At 37.2% G+C, this 17,724-nt stretch overlaps 1 protein-coding gene across 4 annotated transcripts in view; it reads left to right on the forward strand.

The window, feature by feature from the left end:
* Nucleotides 1-17,724, forward strand: part of NSD3 (nuclear receptor binding SET domain protein 3) — a 116,866-nt gene that overhangs the window by 46,505 nt on the left and 52,637 nt on the right. For all 4 annotated transcript variants that reach the window (XM_026508329.4, XM_026508331.4, XM_026508332.4 and 1 more), the window contains exons 3-6: nt 3,881-3,952; nt 4,556-4,718; nt 14,457-14,611; nt 16,361-16,876. In XM_026508329.4, the coding sequence (XP_026364114.1) occupies nt 3,881-3,952; nt 4,556-4,718; nt 14,457-14,611; nt 16,361-16,876 (906 nt within the window). The remainder of the gene's footprint in view (nt 1-3,880; nt 3,953-4,555; nt 4,719-14,456; nt 14,612-16,360; nt 16,877-17,724) is intronic.

A 17,724-nucleotide genomic window follows, 5' to 3' on the forward strand; every position in this document is an offset into this window, starting at 1 on the left:
TATTCTTTCCTGGAATATAGGTCTTTCCATATGGAATAAACTAAAAATGTAAAAAAGGGGTATATACCCATAAAATCAAAAATTTAAAACTAAGGAGAGCTAACTCACTGTCATCTTTTTCTCTGACGCTCTTTTCCTAAAGCAACACTATTAGTACCAGAAAAGGTATCTTTTGTCCTTGCTTGATTTTAATCTCTTTTAAGCTTATCTATTCTTTGAACAACTAAAGGAAAATGGATGTTATACCCAGAAGTATTTTATATGTTGGCATTTTCTGACTCATTTTTCTTGACTCCTAAGCATTTAACTTCCATTGACCATGTTGTCTTAAAAACTTTACCCCTTAACCGGTGTTTATGATATACTGTGTTATCTGTTGGTTTATCTCCTTACCCTTTCTTTTGAGCTCAAGTCAGTGCCTACTGGATATTTCTCCCATCCAAATACTAACCAGGCCCAACCCTGCTTAGCTTCTGAGATCAGATGAGATTGGGCACATTCAGGGTGGTATGGCTGTAGACTAAATGCCTACTAGATATTTCTGTTTTGCTTATGCATTAGCACATTTTACAATGTATATTTCTTTTCTATCATTGCAGCATCCTTATTCTACTTCTTTTTCTTTCTTTTATTTATATAGTCTTGAAAGCTTAGAATAAATCTTAGGCTTGTTTCTCTCCCTTGCCATTGTTTTCCTTTTAAGATGACTCTGTAAACAATTTTAATAGTGTTTAAAGCTAGCCTGAAGGAAAAGCGAACATTCTGGAACAAACCATTAAAAAAAAAAGACATTTGAATAATATAAAGTTTTGCAGGAAATCCTGTCTTTAATCCAGAAAGGGAAAAATGTTAATGGGCTTCAGACCAGTTCTTACAATAATAGTAGGATTCTGTTGTTTGGCAAAGATGAGTCACTCCTTATCTATCTGCCCTCAAAAGGAGTTACAGAGATCCCTTAGACCCAGACATCATGAAGAGTGAATGTGTGGAGGAGGATGACTCGCTTTCTTAGCAGCCTATGTACTTCCTCAAGCGGCCTTGTCTTCCTGTGGTAGCTTGAGAATGAGAAGTTGAGGTGAAGGCTTAAGCTACTTCTGTAGATTGAAGTGAAGCTACCGAGAGGGCCTATGCAAATGGGGACGGTATTTCCAGACTGCTTTATTACTATACCAGCAATCCGGAAAACAGTTTTCATTTCAACATAGATTTTTCTTTCCTTGCTCAATGAGTGTATCCTATTAGATTACATAGTCGTGGTACCACCACAGACACATCTGACAGAGCGAATTTTGTGCCCATCAACAAGTTGCCACTACCTTTTTTTCCAAAATATTCTCCACATAATAGCTAACAAGATTTTTTTAAAACATAAATTGGTGTATGTTACTTCTCTGCCTAATCCTCTTTGGTGGCTTTTTATTGCCCTTAATATAAAACACTTGACTATACTTACAAGGCCCTTGTAATATTCCCTGCCTCCCCTCTCTCATCTTGTAACCTCTCTCTTCTTTGGGCAATTAAGTCAGTTGTAAAGGCCTTCCTGAAATTTCTACTTTGTAAGCCCCAGGAACTTCACATGTGCCATGCCTTCTTTCTGGAATGTTCTGCCCACTTTTTCCTAGACTAGCTACTCCTCCTCTGATTCTAAGATTATAATTGACTTTCTCAGAGAAGCCTTTACTGACTTTCATATTTAAAGATACATCCCCCCATTATTTCTCTTCATACGTTTACATTATATAAGAGTATGTTTTTATTTATTTAATGTCTGTCTATCCTACCCACCTGTAAGCTTTTTGAGGTGAGGGATCAAATCTATTTGTTTCATCGTTGCATACCCACCTTCTAGAACCGTGCCTGGAAAGTCATAGGCACTGTTGAGTAAATGATTGATACTTGGAGTTTGGGTTATTAGTCTGGCTTATCATTTCCTAATAGTTACAAACCTTTCCACAATTTTTTATTTAATAAAACTTTGTTTTTACTGTTTTTACAACAGTGTCTTGAATTAATTGAAAAATTTCAGTAGTTCCTAGAATTACCCATATTTTTAAATTGGAATTAAGACTTTATTTGATGGCTATCTCTCTCTCTTTATGCCGTCTAAATTAAGTTCTGTTCTTTGACAAGTGAGAAGTTTTAAAAAATCTTTTAAGTTACAAAAGTAATCTGCTTTTTATAGGAAATACAAATAACGCAAAAATATAGGTCTTCCTTCACCATTTCCCTACCTTCATTCCCCAAAGATAATTACTTCTATGAATCCAGTGTAAAATGTATCAAATACTTTTTAAGACATGTATGGGCTATTTTAAATAAAAAGTTTGAAGATGTTGATAGACACGTAGATTACTGTAATGCTGTACTTAACCATCCTTTGCTTAGATTTTCTCATTTTGTTTTCTGTTTTTTTTTTTTTTTTTTAAGATTTTATTTATTTATTTGACAGAGAGAGAGAGACAGCCAGCGAGAGAGGGAACACAAGCAGGGGGAGTGGGAGAGGAAGAAGCAGGCTCCCAGCAGAGCAGGGAGCCCGATGTGGGGCTCAATCCCAGGACCCCGGGACCACGCCCTGAGCCGAAGGCAGACGCTTAATGACTGAGCCACCCAGGCGCCCGTTTTCTGTAGTTTCTTAAAATATAATTGCCCAATTGAAGAGTGATAGATTTTGAATTTTGATAGATACTTCTAAATAGCCTTCCAAAGGGTTGCAGAAATTAATTTTTAAGTAACATGTGTGGGTGTTATGATTGGAAGAGTAATGTTTATCATAGACAATTTGACAAATACAGAAAAGCCCACCGAAAGAATCACTTTTCCCATCACCTGGTGGTATTCTAATTTTTCTTTCTGTGCACATTAAAAAAAAAAAAAAACTATTTTGGGGTGCCTGGGTAGCTCAGTCAGTTAAGTGTCTGCCTTTGGCTCAGGTCATGATCCCAGGGTCCTGGGATCAAGCCCCACGTTAGGCTCCCTGCTCAGCGGGAGCCTGCTTCTCCCTCTCCCTCTGCCTGTGGCTACCTCTGCTTGTGCTTTCTCTCTCTGTCAAATAAATAAATAAAATCTTTTTAAAAAGTAAATAAATAGAAATTATTTTTCCAAGATTGGAATTATACTGTAATACAGACTGCTTTGCAATTTGCTCTTTTCAAATAACATTATATTATTATTTTTCTATGTCATTTTATTTATTTATTTATTTTTCAAAAGATTTTATTTTTAAGCAATCTCTGCACCCAGCGTGGGGCTTGAACTCACAAACCCGGGATCAAGAGTTACATGTTGTACCAGCTAAGCCAGCCAGGCACCCCTCCCATGTCATTTTAAAATATATTTATATTGCTTCACTATCTAGTTGTACTATAACTTATTTAACTGATTTAAATTACTGGACATCTAGATTGTTTTCTAATGTTTGCTCTTTTAAATAGGACTGGTGTATATATCCGTGTATTTACACCTCTCAGTGCCTTTCACTATACGTATATATTTAGAAGTGGAGTTGCTGGATCAGAGTCTGAAAATTTAAGGCTTTTCGTACATGCCAAATTGCTCTCCTGAAAAATTGTTACATCTTACTAGCAATCTCAAAGTGCTCATTTTTCTGTACCCTGTTAGGTTAAAAAACAACAGCAACAACAATCAACACATTAAGTTTTAAAAATAATAAGAAATGAGAGCTATAGCTATGGAGTGGAAGGGAACGTGAATTTAAGACATGGCGTCATGTATTGCATCGGTTGTATTCTTACTACCCACATTATTTAGTTAATAAATGTCCTTAATTCCCTTTGCTATTTAGTTTTGATTCTTTTTGTGTATGCCACTGTTCTTTGGTTGGCTGCCATTTTGTTCTTTTTGTCTGTACCTTTTCACCTAGAGACCAAATGAGAGGGTTGACACTGTGTCAGAAAAACCAAGGGAAGAGCCAGTACTAAAAGAGGAACCCCAGGTGAGTTGCTGTATCGAATACTGTCTAACCAGGGATGGTGTAAGAAGGTGAAAGCAGGGTGATTAAATTATAACACATTCCATACGTGTTATTACAATTCCATACTTTCGGATTTCAGAAATTGTACTGAAATAAATCTTGGAGCTGGTTTAAGAGGTAGATACTTTCAGTGAATTATTTTTCTTTTCAAAACTGTGACCACTTTTTCTTATTCAAGTACAATTGACATATATCATTACGCTAGTTTCAATTTGTACAACATATTGATTTGATATGTGTATACATTGCAAAGTGATCACTACAATAAGTCTAGTTACCATCTGTCACCATACAAAATTACAAAAATATTTTTATGACCATGTTTTAATGGATTATCAAAATGCCTTATCAGTAATAAGACATCAGAAACATCAGTCCTATTTTCAGTATTTGGAATGAGGCTTATTATTTTCCTTCTCTTCCTTTCTGCTAGTTATGGTTAAGTATCAGGGAAAGTATAACTGAAGATAAATTTTACATGGTTAGCATGATTAATGTACTTTGTTCATAGTTTCTTTTTTTTAACTTTCTCTGCTGATGAAGTTTTACGACCTTTTCCTATAGGTTCAGCCAATATTGTCTTCTGTTCCAACAACAGAAGTGTCTGCTGGTGTCAAGTTCCAGGTTGGCGATCTTGTTTGGTCTAAGGTGGGAACCTATCCTTGGTGGCCTTGCATGGTTTCAAGTGATCCCCAGCTCGAGGTTCATACCAAAATTAACACAAGAGGTAGGTAAAGGCATAAATAGATATTAAATAAAAGGCTGGGGAAAAAATTGAATCTTAAATGTCGTTTGTGACTACAAGGATATGCACATGAGGGGCCCCTGGGTGGCTCAGTTGGTTAAGCATATAACTCTTGATTTCAGCTCATGGTCTCATGGATCATGAGATTGAGGCTGTATCGGGCTCTCTGCTCAGCAGGCGGTCTGCTTGAGGGTTCTCTCTCCCTCTGCCCCTCCCCACTCATGCTTGCTCTCTCTCTCTCTCTCTCTCTCTCCCCCCCCAAGGTAAATAAATAAATCTTAAAAAAAGAAAGCAAGAAAGAATATGCATATAATCTGAATATTAGTTTTTATTAATCAGTGATACAGTTATGGTCATCTTAATGGGCAGAAATCCTCTACAACTGATATGGTCCTTGTTTTCCCTTATAACACCCTGCATTTGTTTTATAATTTCTTCTTTACTTCTTTAAAAACCTTTATCTGACTGACGTCTCATAATGAATTCCAAAAGAAAGCAAGCAGTTGGGTAAGTAATAAGATGTCTTATATGAGCTTAGTAGGTATTTGGGCCCTGCTTTTGTTGTACGTCTCATTTCGTCATTGACTCCTATGAGTAGTAATTTTTTACCCACACAAGTGCTTTTGATCCTGATAAAAATTTCAGGATGCTTTTTCCCTCCACTCCATTTTTTGATCTGTAAATTTATGGAGACATTTTTATAAATTCAATACGACAGAGATGTACAGCTTGAATCTAGCTGTTCAGCATAGAATCCTACCTTAGGAATATTAATAAATGTTAAGAAAAGATGTTTTCTGACTTTTCACTTTTTTTTCCATGGGTTTGTCTAAAACATGTGGATTAGATTTCTGATATTCTAGCATTTGGAATGGACTTGCTTAGTTAGCCAGGGGAAGGTTTGAGCTTGGAATTTATTTCTGGATATTTGCTTTGTGAACTCACTCTTGTTACGTGTTGAATTCCTTATTGTTCGTGACAACTTTGTGCCTGTTTCTTTTTCTCTTACTTTAAACTTTCTGTCTCGCTCTCTGTTCACTGTTATGAAGAGAACAAATGTCTACATAAGTCTTGCAAGTCAGATTTGTGGCAAGATCAGCCATATCTGTAACTTTTGTGCTACATAGCCAGTAATCTGCCTTGGTACAGAAGGCAGTTATCTGTCATTATAACCTGCTGATTCCAGATTGGGTAACTGGAAGCATCAATGGGGCAGAAGTAAAAACAAACAAAACAAAACAAAACAAAACAGAAAGCCACCCCAGCATTGTTGAATGTCTACTTTCGTGCAAGGCACTGTGTTAAGCAATTCTCTTATATATTTTATGCAGTCCACCTAGTAGCAACACTACAAAGCAGGTACTGTTATTATCCTTATGTTTTGAATAAGTAAGTAGAGTTTCAGAGAGACCTTATTCCATAACCTCCACTCTTAAACATACTATATATTAAAAGGAAAGTAACTGAATTCACCTAGTCATAATTTACCGAGGTTGGGGCAAGGCAGTCCTAGTTCTTTCATTGATTTCTTATTACTAAGGGTGTTGGACTAGTAATCTATGAAGTATCTTGCAGGTTTAATATTCTATGAATGGGAGAAGAAAGGGACAGGGATTTCCCAAAGGACCAAGCCTTTTTAAATTTTAATTTCAGGTAACATGCAGTATTATATTAGTTTCAGGTGTGTAATATAGTAATTTAACACTTCCATACATCACCCGGTGCTCATCACAAGTGCACTCCTTAAACCCTATCACCTATTTAACCCATCCCCCAACCCACTGATAACCATCAGTTTGTTCTCTATATAACTATGAGTCTGTTCCTTGATTTGTCTCTCTCTCTTATTTTTTCCCTTTGCTTGTTTTGTTTGTTAAATTCTATGTATGAATGAAATCATACGGTATCTAACTGACTTATTTTGCTTAGCATTATATTCTCCAGCTCCATCCAAGTCGTTGCAAATGGCAAGATTTCGTTCTTTTTATGGCTGAGTAATATTCCATTGTGTGTGTATATATATCACATCTTCTTTATTCACCAGCTGATGGACACTTAGGCTGCTTCCATATCTTGGCTATTGTAAATAATTCTGCTATAAACATAAGGGTGCCTGTATCCCTTTGAGTTAGTGTTTTTGTATTCTTTGGGTAAATACCCAGTAGTGCAATTGCTGGATCATAAGGTAATACTGTTTTTAACTTTTTGAGGAGCCTCCATACTGTTTTCCACAGTGGCTGCACCAGCTTGCATTCCCACCAACAGTGCAAGAGGGTTCCCCTTTCCCTACATCCTCACCAACACCTGTTGTTTCTTGTGTTGTTAACTTTAGACATTCTGACAGGTGTGAGATGATAACTCATTGTAGTTTTGATTTGCATTTCCCTGATGATCAGCGATGATGAGCATCTTTTCGTGTGTCTCTTAGGGCAAAACCTTTTCAATAAAATAATCCATGTACCTACTGGGTCTCTAGAGCACCCTGAGAGTTGTGTATATCATGTGAGAGTTGTGGCTCTTCAATTCTCTCTCCTTAGAAAAGCATGCTTTTCAGATTATTAGTGTTTCACATTTAATTACTGTATGAAAACCTGCTAAGTAAAGCTTTTTTATGGGATACAAGTGAAAGCACAATTTATGTCACATCTGTATTTCAAAGGAAGTATTTAAATTTGGTTTTAGGAATTAATCTAATTTGGTCTGGAATTCCTCAGCAGTCTCCTACTTTACTGCTGGGAATACTGATTTTGCTTGTATTAATGAGAAAACCAGAACTCTGAGAATTTAGAAAATTTTTAAAATTTAAATTAATTAAAAGTGGGGCACCTGGGTGGCACAGCGGTTAAGCGTCTGCCTTCGGCTCAGGGCGTGATCCCGGCGTTATGGGATCGAGTCCCACATCAGGCTCCTCTGCTATGAGCCTGCTTCTTCCTCTCCCACTCCCCCTGCTTGTGTTCCCTCTCTCTCTGGCTGTCTCTATCTCTGTCAAATAAATAAATAAAATCTTTAAAAAAAAAAATTAATTAATTAAAAGTGTATTCTGATACTTTTTTCTTTTTTGCAGTAGTTTTGAAAATAATAGCTTTCCTGATATGATTTACATACAAATTCAGTGTTTTTTAGTACATTTATGGAATTGTGCAGTCATCAGAACATCTAATTTTAGAACTTTTTAAAAAAGACTTTATTTGACAGAGAGCTCGAGAGTGAGCATGTGTGAGTGGAGGGAGGGGCAGAGGGGAAGAGAGAATCCCAACCAGACTCCCCCCTGAGTGCAAAGCCCAAAGCAGGGCTCCATCTCACCACCCTGAGATCATGACCTGAGCTGAAAACAAGAGTCAGATGCTTAACCAACTGGGCCATCCAGGCTCCCCTAGAACATTTTTCTCAACCCAGAAATAAATTCCATGTTCATTAGCAGTCATTCCCCATTACTCCTCTCTTCTCCCAGTGCTAAGCAACCACTAACTACTTTTTGTCTCTATAGGTTTGCCTTTTCTGGACATTTCATATAAAGGGAATCATACAGTATGTGGCCTTTTGTGTCTGGCTTTTTTTTTTTTTTTTTTAAAGATTTTATTTATTTATTTGACAGAGAGAGAGACAGCCAGCGAGAGAGGGAACACAAGCAGGGGGAGTGGGAGAGGAAGAAGCAGGCTCCCAGTGGAGGAGCCTGATGTGGGGCTCGATCCCATAACGCCGGGATCACGCCCTGAGCCGAAGGCAGACGCTTAACCGCTGTGCCACCCAGGCGCCCCTGTGTCTGGCTTCTTTCATTTAGCCTCATGTTTTAGAGGTTCATGTTGAGGCATCTGTCAGTACTTCCTTTTTTAGAGAAAGTTTTCTGTTTTTCTGAAAACCGAGAAAACAGTATAAAACTTAATTTTGTTGATTATGTTCACACATGATGACTGTGAAGCATTTTGTGTTGCTTAATCTAAACAACTTTGTATAAATTTTTCTTAATTATTTTTAGATAGTAATCATTGATTTCCATATTGTTATTGGTCAGTATTGCTAGATTCTTAGCTTTAGAAAAAATAACAGTTTTTACACATAAAGATCAAATTCTTCGTAAGAGCATGTGGAAAGATGTTTGTATCACATGTCTGTCTCTTGTTTTTTTTTTAAAGATTTTATTTATTTATTTGACAGAGAGAGGGAGAGAGCACGTGCAGGGGGAGCAGCAGAGGGAGAGGGAGAAGCAGGCTCCCTGTGAAGGGAGCCCGATGTGGGGCCCGATCCCAGGACCCCAGGATCATGACTTGAGCTGAAGGCAGACACTTAACCATCTGAGCCACCCAGGCGCCCCTCTCATGTTTCTTTTAAGTTGTATTTCATTGTTGTGGTCTCATTTTAAGTTTCTTTTTCTTTTTTTTTTCCTTCAGGCTTTGTTGAGGTATAATTGACAAAAGTTATATATATTTAAAGTGTACAGCATAATAATTTGATATACATATACTTCATGAACTGATTACCACAGTCTGGTCAACTAACATACCCAGCACTTCACACGGTTATTTTTGTGTGTGGGTGTTTGGTAAGAACGCTCAGGTTCTACATCCTCAATAACTTTCAAGTATATAACACAGTATTATTTACTGTAGTAACCATGCTGTACATCAGATTCCCAGAACATACTCATCTTAATGACTGAAGGCTTATACCCTTTGACTAGCTCCTCTCCCACCCCAGTCCCTGATATCTGGCAGCCATCATTCTACATTGTTTCTAGGAGTTTGATTTTTTTTTAAATAGTCCACATACAAATACGATCATATGGTATCTCTCTTTCTCTGTCTGACTTATTTTCACTTAGCACAGGGTCCTCTAGGTTCATCCGTTTTGGTAGGATTTCCTTTTATCTCATGGCTGAATAATCATTTTAAGTTTAAAAGTTAAAAATGAAATGCTTTTTCTGCATATAACAATACAAAAATATATATAGTCAGAAGTGAAAAGTGCCTATAATTTCATCCTTTGGGTAATGTAACTACTATTAAAAGTTTGAGAGTCAGGGTGCCTGGGTGGCTCACTGGGTTAAGCATCTGACTCTTGATTTCGGCTTAAGTCATGATCTCAGGATTGTGAGATTGAGCCCTTTGTCGGGCTCTGCGCTGTTCATGGAGTCTGCTTAAGATTCTCTCTCTGCCCACTGCTCACACTTGCTCTCTCTCCCTCTAAAAAAAAAAAAAAAAAAGTTTGAGAGTAATTATTTTTCACTATGTATATTGTAATTAATAGATAGGATAGTAAAGATTTTTACTGAGTTTTAAATGATATATTATACCTATTGTAACTTTTATTTTTATTTATTTATTTAAATTTATTTAAATTCAGTTAATTAACAGTGTATTACTAGTTTCAGAGGTTGAGGTCAGTGATTCGTCAGTTGCATATAACACCCAGTGCTCATTATACCTAGTGCCCTCCTTTCTGTCACCCAGTTACCCCATCCCCCTACCCCCTCCCCTCCAGCAACCCTCAGTGTGTTTCCTATGATTAAGAGTCTCTTATGGTTTGTCTCCCTCTCTGATTTCATCTTGTTTTATTTTCCCCCTCCTTTCCCCTATGTTCCTCTGTTTTGTTTTTTAAATTCCACGTATGAGGGAGATCATATTGTTGTCTTTCTCTGATTGACTTATTTTGCTTAGCATAATACCCTCTAGTTCCATCCACATCATTGCAAATGGCAAGATTTCATTTCTTTTGATGGCTGAGTAATATTCCAGCATGTGTGTGTGTACATACATATATACCACATCTTCTTTACCTACTGTAACTTTTAATCCTAACTTTTTTTTTTTTTAAGGTTAAAACGGGATGGTTTTACCTTTATATTATTTTTCTTAAATAAAAAATTGCTGGGGCACCTGGATGGCTCAGTCATTTGAGCCTCTGGAGATTTCTGCTCAGGACATGATCTCAGGGTTGTGGGATTGAGCCCCATGTAGGGCTCCACACTCAGCCAGGAGTCTGCTTAAGATTCTCTCCCTCTGTCCCTCCCCCCCCACCTACATGTGCACATGCATGCTTTCTCTCTGTCTCTCCCTCTGTAAAATAAATAAATATTTAAAGAAAAAATTTCCTCTGCATTTTTCTTTTGGAATTCGGGTATTTATTCAAAGACAGATGTGCTTCTCATTTTTACAGGTCTTTAGGTTTTTATTTCACTCATTGTTCTTTGGACAGCAGGAAATAGAGTAATAATAACAAAGAGACAAATTGTTTGATTTGTTTCATCTGTACTAATGATTTAATAGAGGAAGAAGTTGAAAATAAATATTAAAATGAGATTCTGTCATCTGTGAGTTTTAGTTTTTGTGTTCTTAACTATAAAGTCTGTTTCTGAATAACTGACTGACTTTTGGATTATGCCCTATATTCTTTTTTTTTTTTAATTTTTTTTTTAAGATTTTATTTATTTATTTAACAGAGATAGAGACAGCCAGCCAGAGAGGGAACACAGCAGGGGGAGTGGGAGAGGAAGAAGCAGGCTCATAGTGGAGGAGCCTGATGTGGGGCTCGATCCCGTAACGCCGGGATCACGCCTGAGCCGAAGGCAGATGCTTAACTGCTGTGCCACCCAGGCCCTATATTCTTTTAACCCTATCACTTGTACCCACTACCCTATCTTCCAAACTCACCTATTAGTTTGGGTTATGTTTATTTTTTTGTCCCTAAAAACCCTTGGACTTAACCTTCTTTGATTAATTATAGTCAAATCTGTGCTTGGCTCTTCCTTCTCAGATTAGATTATATGGAAATCAAATTGTGTGTGTATTTCTCTCTTATAGGCTATTTTACATAAGAAATTTTAATCTGGTTTCAAAATAATTCCTTAATCTCCCATTAATGTCTAATAAAATTTAAAAATTTTCAAATCCAAGATATAATCGATTTCAGATAACTGAGTTCAATTTAAGCCTATACCTACATTTTTCTAGTCAACCAACATCTGCTTATTACCTTTCTTTGCCTACCTGAATTATTTTGGATTTGCCAAGACCAGTTATACAGTACTGTATTAACCTGAGGCATTTTCTGTAGAGTTGTGTTTTTCAAACTATGGTTGGTAAAAGACCAGTTTTTGTTCATTTTTTAAAAATTTCCAATCCACCATGGACCAATACTTACAGAAAATACAATAAAAGTAACTATTACAAAAAGGAAAGGCCTCCCCCTGCAAAAAGTATATGGTACAAGATCCCTGATCATGTGCCTAAACATCATGACAGTGTCAAATTATCATAGTTTCTAAATGCTTACTCTTCCATGCTTATTCTGTCACAGACTGGCCTGTTCTGGGAACCACACTTGGAGAGTAGCACTGTTCTAGCAGTTTTCAGATATTTTGGCCCCAGAACACCTTTTACGCTTACAATTTGAAGATTTTAAAAGGCTTTTGTTTACATGGGTTTTATCTATTACTTTTTATTTTAATTTGGAAATTAAAAGAATTTAAAAATATTTACTAATTGATTTAAAAATAATCCATTATATGTTATCATTACATTTTTATGAAAAATAACTATTTCCTCAAAAATGAGAAGAATGGTATCATTTTACATCATTGCAAATCTCTTTAAGGTCTGGCTTAAGTGAAGATACTAGATTCCTGTATCTGTTTCTACATTCAATCTGTTAGGGTTGTTGTTTTGGTTGGACTATATGAAGATAATCTGACCTCAGACAGGTGTGTAGTTGAAAAAGGATAGTGTGTTTTAATAGCCTTTTTAGGTAATTGTGGATATATTTCTTTGATATTACACCAAAACTCAGTAAGTGTGGGTTAGTTCAGATTCAGGAAATTTGAAATCATATCCATAAACTTTTTGTACTTTGTTACATTGGAATCCATTGGTTCTATCTTGCACTTTGAATGAATCTTCTACCTTTCATGATTTTATCACATCATGTATTGGCCATTTAAAAAATACTGGTTTTGGGGTGCTTGGGTGGGTCACTTGGTTAAATGTGTGAGTTCTACTCAGGTCATGATCTTCTGGTCCTGGGACTGAGTCCCGCCCCCTATGGGGCTCCACACTAAGTACAGAGTCTGCTTGTCCCTCCCCGCCCCGCCACACTCACAAGCATGCTCTCTTCTTTCTTTCTCTCTTTCTCAAATAAATAAATAAAATCTTTTTAGAAATTAAAAAAAATATGTTATCTTTACCAAGTAAGATATATCTTCCAAATGTTGACACATCCTTCCATAGTATACTTTTTCTTTAGATCGAGAGTGTGCACAGGAGCCAGGGGGAGGGGCAGAGGGAGAGAGAATCTCAAGCAAGCTCCAATCTCACCATCCTGAGATCATGACGTGACCTGAGCTGAAATCAAGAGTTGGGTGCTTAATCGACTGGCCACCCAGGGGCCCCATCCTCTATAGATATTTTTAAATCACATTAGTTTATATGACCAGTTATTTCATCAGAAAATTCTTTGATTATTGGGAAGTTGGAAGACTCAGGTTTTCCAAAATTCTAATTTTTCCTTGAAAGATCAAATATTGTCATTGGCAACAAATACTGTCAGTTGATTTCTTTGAAATAGTAAACTTGCTTTGTTCGTTTTTGAGGAAATACTTGCCAGATGCTCAAGTTCAAATAACCATAGTTTTTCTGTCAGTCGTTCTTTCAAATAAAAATGATGTTTTATGAAAAAGTGGCCAGTGATCTTGCAACTCAAACAATCACACAAGTACTTTTCCTCAAGGTAACTGTCACACTTCAATAAGCAAAAGTGCTTTATGCATACTTCCCATTTCATCATGGAGAATATTAAAAAGACAGTATCCAAACATTGAAATTTAGTGAAATTAATCATTTTTACCACTTCATCAAGGACATTCAATGGAACTGGCTTTTTGTTGTGTTTTGTTTTAGCTGCCAGTATATATGGCTGTGAAGAATGCGATACTGGTATCGTTTGGTGTCTCTCATTGTCTTTATTTGTGCTGGCATGCCAGCAGTCTTATCCACCATTGTTCTTGCGGTATGAAGTGCAAATGCCAACACACTGAAAAGACAATAGTATTTTGGGATTATTATGAAGATAGTTTTGAGCTCACAGGATCCCTGAAAGAGTCGGTGGCCTCTTCTCCACCCCCAAGTCTATATAGCGCACTTTCATATAGCCAGAAAAGCAATTTGGCACTTTCGAAGTCCAAGGAAATATGTTATATATATATTTTTAAAGATTATATTTGAGAGAGAGAGTGCCCATGAGCCGGGGTTGGGGGGGGCAGAGGGAGAGGGAGAAGCAGACTCCCCACTGAGCAGGGAGCCCAACATGGGGCTTGATCCCAGGAATCTGGGATCATGACCTGAGCCAAAGGTAGACACTTAACTAACTGAGCCACCCAGGTGCCCGTTACACATTTTTTGAAGAAAAAATTATTTATTCCCAGATTTGTTTCTAAAAAGGTTTGAGACAAGCAAAAATAAGTTGTGTAACCAAGGTAACAAATCTGGTAATTAGTAGAATTTCTGATTTTCTTCTTCTTAAGACTTGCTGGACTAATTTTAATCATTCGGGAGTGATTTTTTACAGTAACTATTGTGTAATTGGCAGGTGTTGGATTATATCCTTGGACAATCCAAAGCATGCAGGTTTTAATAGGAGTGATGCTAGGGAACCTAGCTTAGGTTCATGTTTTTGGCAGAGTATACGTGATGCTTATGTTCTGAAATGGTTAATAAGAATTTTTGCTTACAGGTGCCCGGGAATATCACGTCCAATTTTTTAGCAACCAACCGGAGAGGGCATGGGTTCATGAAAAGCGAGTACGAGAGTATAAAGGTCATAAACAGTATGAAGAACTATTGGCTGAAGCAACTAAACAAGCCAGCAATCACTCTGAGAAACAAAAGGTATCTGGCAGCATGTTAACTTTACCAATCGAATATGGTTTGTAGAGGACTTAGTAATTTAGTAGAAGTTTTCATACTTGAATTCAGATCGTTGTTAGAATGAGTTGTTATTTTAACCTAAGTTCAGTTTTAATAATTTATTGTACGTCAGTAAATTTTATATTTCATATAAACAACATCAGAATACTATTAAAAACTTGAACTTTGCTTAATACAGTGCTGGATTCTATTTTTGAATTGAATTAGTGTACATAAGACTAGTAGATGCTAGTGAAGCGTGGATTTTGCCAGGGAGTTTTGGTTTTTTTTTTTCCGATTTCATTATCTTTACATAATTCCCTTTATTCTTATCTAGTAAAATTGTTTTGTGAAAGTAAAGTTTCTAAAATATTTAGTGAGCACCTGCTGTGAGACAGGCACTATTTTAAGCATTATGTGTGTATTAATTCATTTAATCTCCATAACAACTTAAGGGGGGTAGATACCATCATTCCCCTTTCTACAGATGAGAAGAAATCGAGGCATAGACAAGCTTAAGTAACTGGTTCAAGCAAGGTCACAGTGAGGGAACCAAGAAATATGTTTGTGGTGGATATTTTAGAATTATGACATCAACTCCCGATAATCTATCTGGTTGACATTTTTAAACTCAACTAATTTTAGGGTGGGTCTCTTGTGATTCAGAAATTTGTCATATTTTTATACTTTAAAAGCTAAATTTGATCACAGAGGATTTTGATTAATTTTATCAGACATTTTACAGATTTATACATCAGCGTTCCACATATACCATCCCTTCTCAGAGTTTCATTAGCTAATTTTGGGCTACCTTAGTCCAACCTCCTAGATATTCCTGATGGCTTTGGTCATCTCACATACTTTTTATTCAAAGTTTTCTTATCTGACTTGCCAACTCAAAGTCTTCTGAGCAACAGTGAAGGAGACCTATGGAAGCTGGTTCAGGTTTCTTTTTTCTTTTTTTTTTTTTTAAAGATTTTATTTATTTATTCGACAGAGAGAGAGACAGCCAGCGAGAGAAGGAACACAAGCAGGGGGAGTGGGAGAGGAAGAAGCAGGCTCATAGCGGAGGAGCCTGATGTGGGACTCGATCCCATAACGCCGGGATCACGCCCTGAGCCGAAGGCAGACGCTTAACCGCTGTGCCACCCAGGCGCCCCTGTTTTTTCTCTTATACATCCCTTCTTTCCTGTGTCTTGTCAACTTTCATTTGTTCCTCTGGGCTCTCTCCTTTCTCTCCATTCTGCCCCTGTTTGCATTATGGTACAAACCACCAGCACAGCTTCAAATGCTGACTCTGCCATTTGCTTTTTTGTGATCTCTGTAGCACCCCTGAGCTTCAGGGTGTCATTTTTAAGGTTAGTGTTTTATTGGCCACTGCAAGTAATCGTTCTGCAATCTCTCCTCCCTTTGCCCTCATTGCTAGCTTTGTATGAACATAACATGAGAAGGACAGCCCCCTCTTTGAGGGACTTGTGCAACAGAGTGGTCAATGAAAAAGAATATTTAAAGAGAGTAGACCTGCATATCATCTGATAGTCATACTGACTTATCAAAGTTAGGGAGTTTTAGAATATGTCATAAATTTGAAGAACCTGAAGATATTTATTTATGTTACCTGGAATGATGACAGGATCACATGGGAAGTACGTGTTGGTTTAAATGTACCAATTAGACTGAAAGTGTATCTGATAATGCCTGTGTCTTTTATATGCCTGGGTCTTTTTTTAGATTCGGAAACCCCGACCTCAGAGAGAACGTGCTCAGTGGGATATCGGCATCGCCCATGCAGAGAAGGCATTGAAAATGACCCGAGAGGAAAGAATAGAACAGTATACTTTTATCTATATTGATAAACAGCCTGAGGAGGCTTTGTCCCAAGCAAAAAAGAATGTTGCCTCCAAAGCCGAAGTTAAGAAAACCCGAAGACCAAGGTCAGTGCTGAATACTCAGCCGGAACAGACCAATGCAGGTGAGGTGGCCTCCTCACTCTCAAGTACTGAAATTCGGAGACAGAGCCAGAGGCGGCACACGAGCGTGGAAGAGGAAGAACCACCTCCTGTTAAAATAGCCTGGAAAACGGCCGCCGCCAGGAAATCTTTACCAGCTTCTATTACAATGCACAAAGGGAGCCTGGATTTGCAGAAGTGTAACATGTCTCCAGTTGTGAAGATTGAACAAGTGTTTGCTCTTCAGAATGCTACAGGAGATGGGAAATTTATCGATCAGTTTGTTTATTCAACGAAGGTATCTCCTTCTTACGTGTGTGTTTTGGGGGAATAGTATTAAATAAGTAGTCAGCCTTGACGTTTAAAAAGAAACCCCACAAACAACACAAGGTCGTAATTTAAATACCCTTTTATCTGCTGCAGTTGAAATGTACAGTTTACTGTGTTTAAGAGGGGGCAAAAAAGACAGGCAAAAAGGCTATGTTTTCCTTCTTTTTTCCCTCTTTTGTAATATCCCCATCTGTACTAGATTAATCTTGAGCGGTGCAGCCAAAATTGAGCTTAGCTCCCTAAAGTTGTGGAAAAAAACTCGGCACTTTGCCTGTTTCTAGTTTGTATAGTTAGTTTTTCTTAGCTGCAAAGTGTGCTTCTTATTAAATTATTTTTGTCAGTTATCTGAATTAACTATTGTACTAATTATACCTGCTGATCTGTTTGGTTGCACCGGCAGTTTTGTTAGGCTCACGCTGGCTAATGCATTTTAAAGAAATTCCAGAACTATGTTTGTTCTTTAACAATTAACTGGTGATAGCGTGGGTAATGGGGTGAAAATACCTCTTCAAATTGAATACCTCCATCAGCCAGCCCTGAACCTCCATTTAGACTTTAAAACATTTGTAATGTTATTCCATATACCTCTTCACTGCCCTCCAAAGCCTTCTCACAGTTGTGGGCTTATGAATTTGATTTAGCGGCACTCCATGGGCGTGTGCTTTTAAAGAAATCTGCTTATTTCCTAATATTGTCAGATGCACATGAAAATAATTAAATGTAGGTATGCCTTATTGGTGATGTATTTTTCCAAGTTTTTATTTAAATTCCAGGTAGTTAACATACAGTGTAATATTAGTTTCAGGTGTAGGATTT

The sequence above is a fragment of the Ursus arctos genome, unplaced genomic scaffold (genome assembly GCF_023065955.2).
Source record: "Ursus arctos isolate Adak ecotype North America unplaced genomic scaffold, UrsArc2.0 scaffold_27, whole genome shotgun sequence".
NCBI lineage: Eukaryota > Metazoa > Chordata > Mammalia > Carnivora > Ursidae > Ursus > Ursus arctos.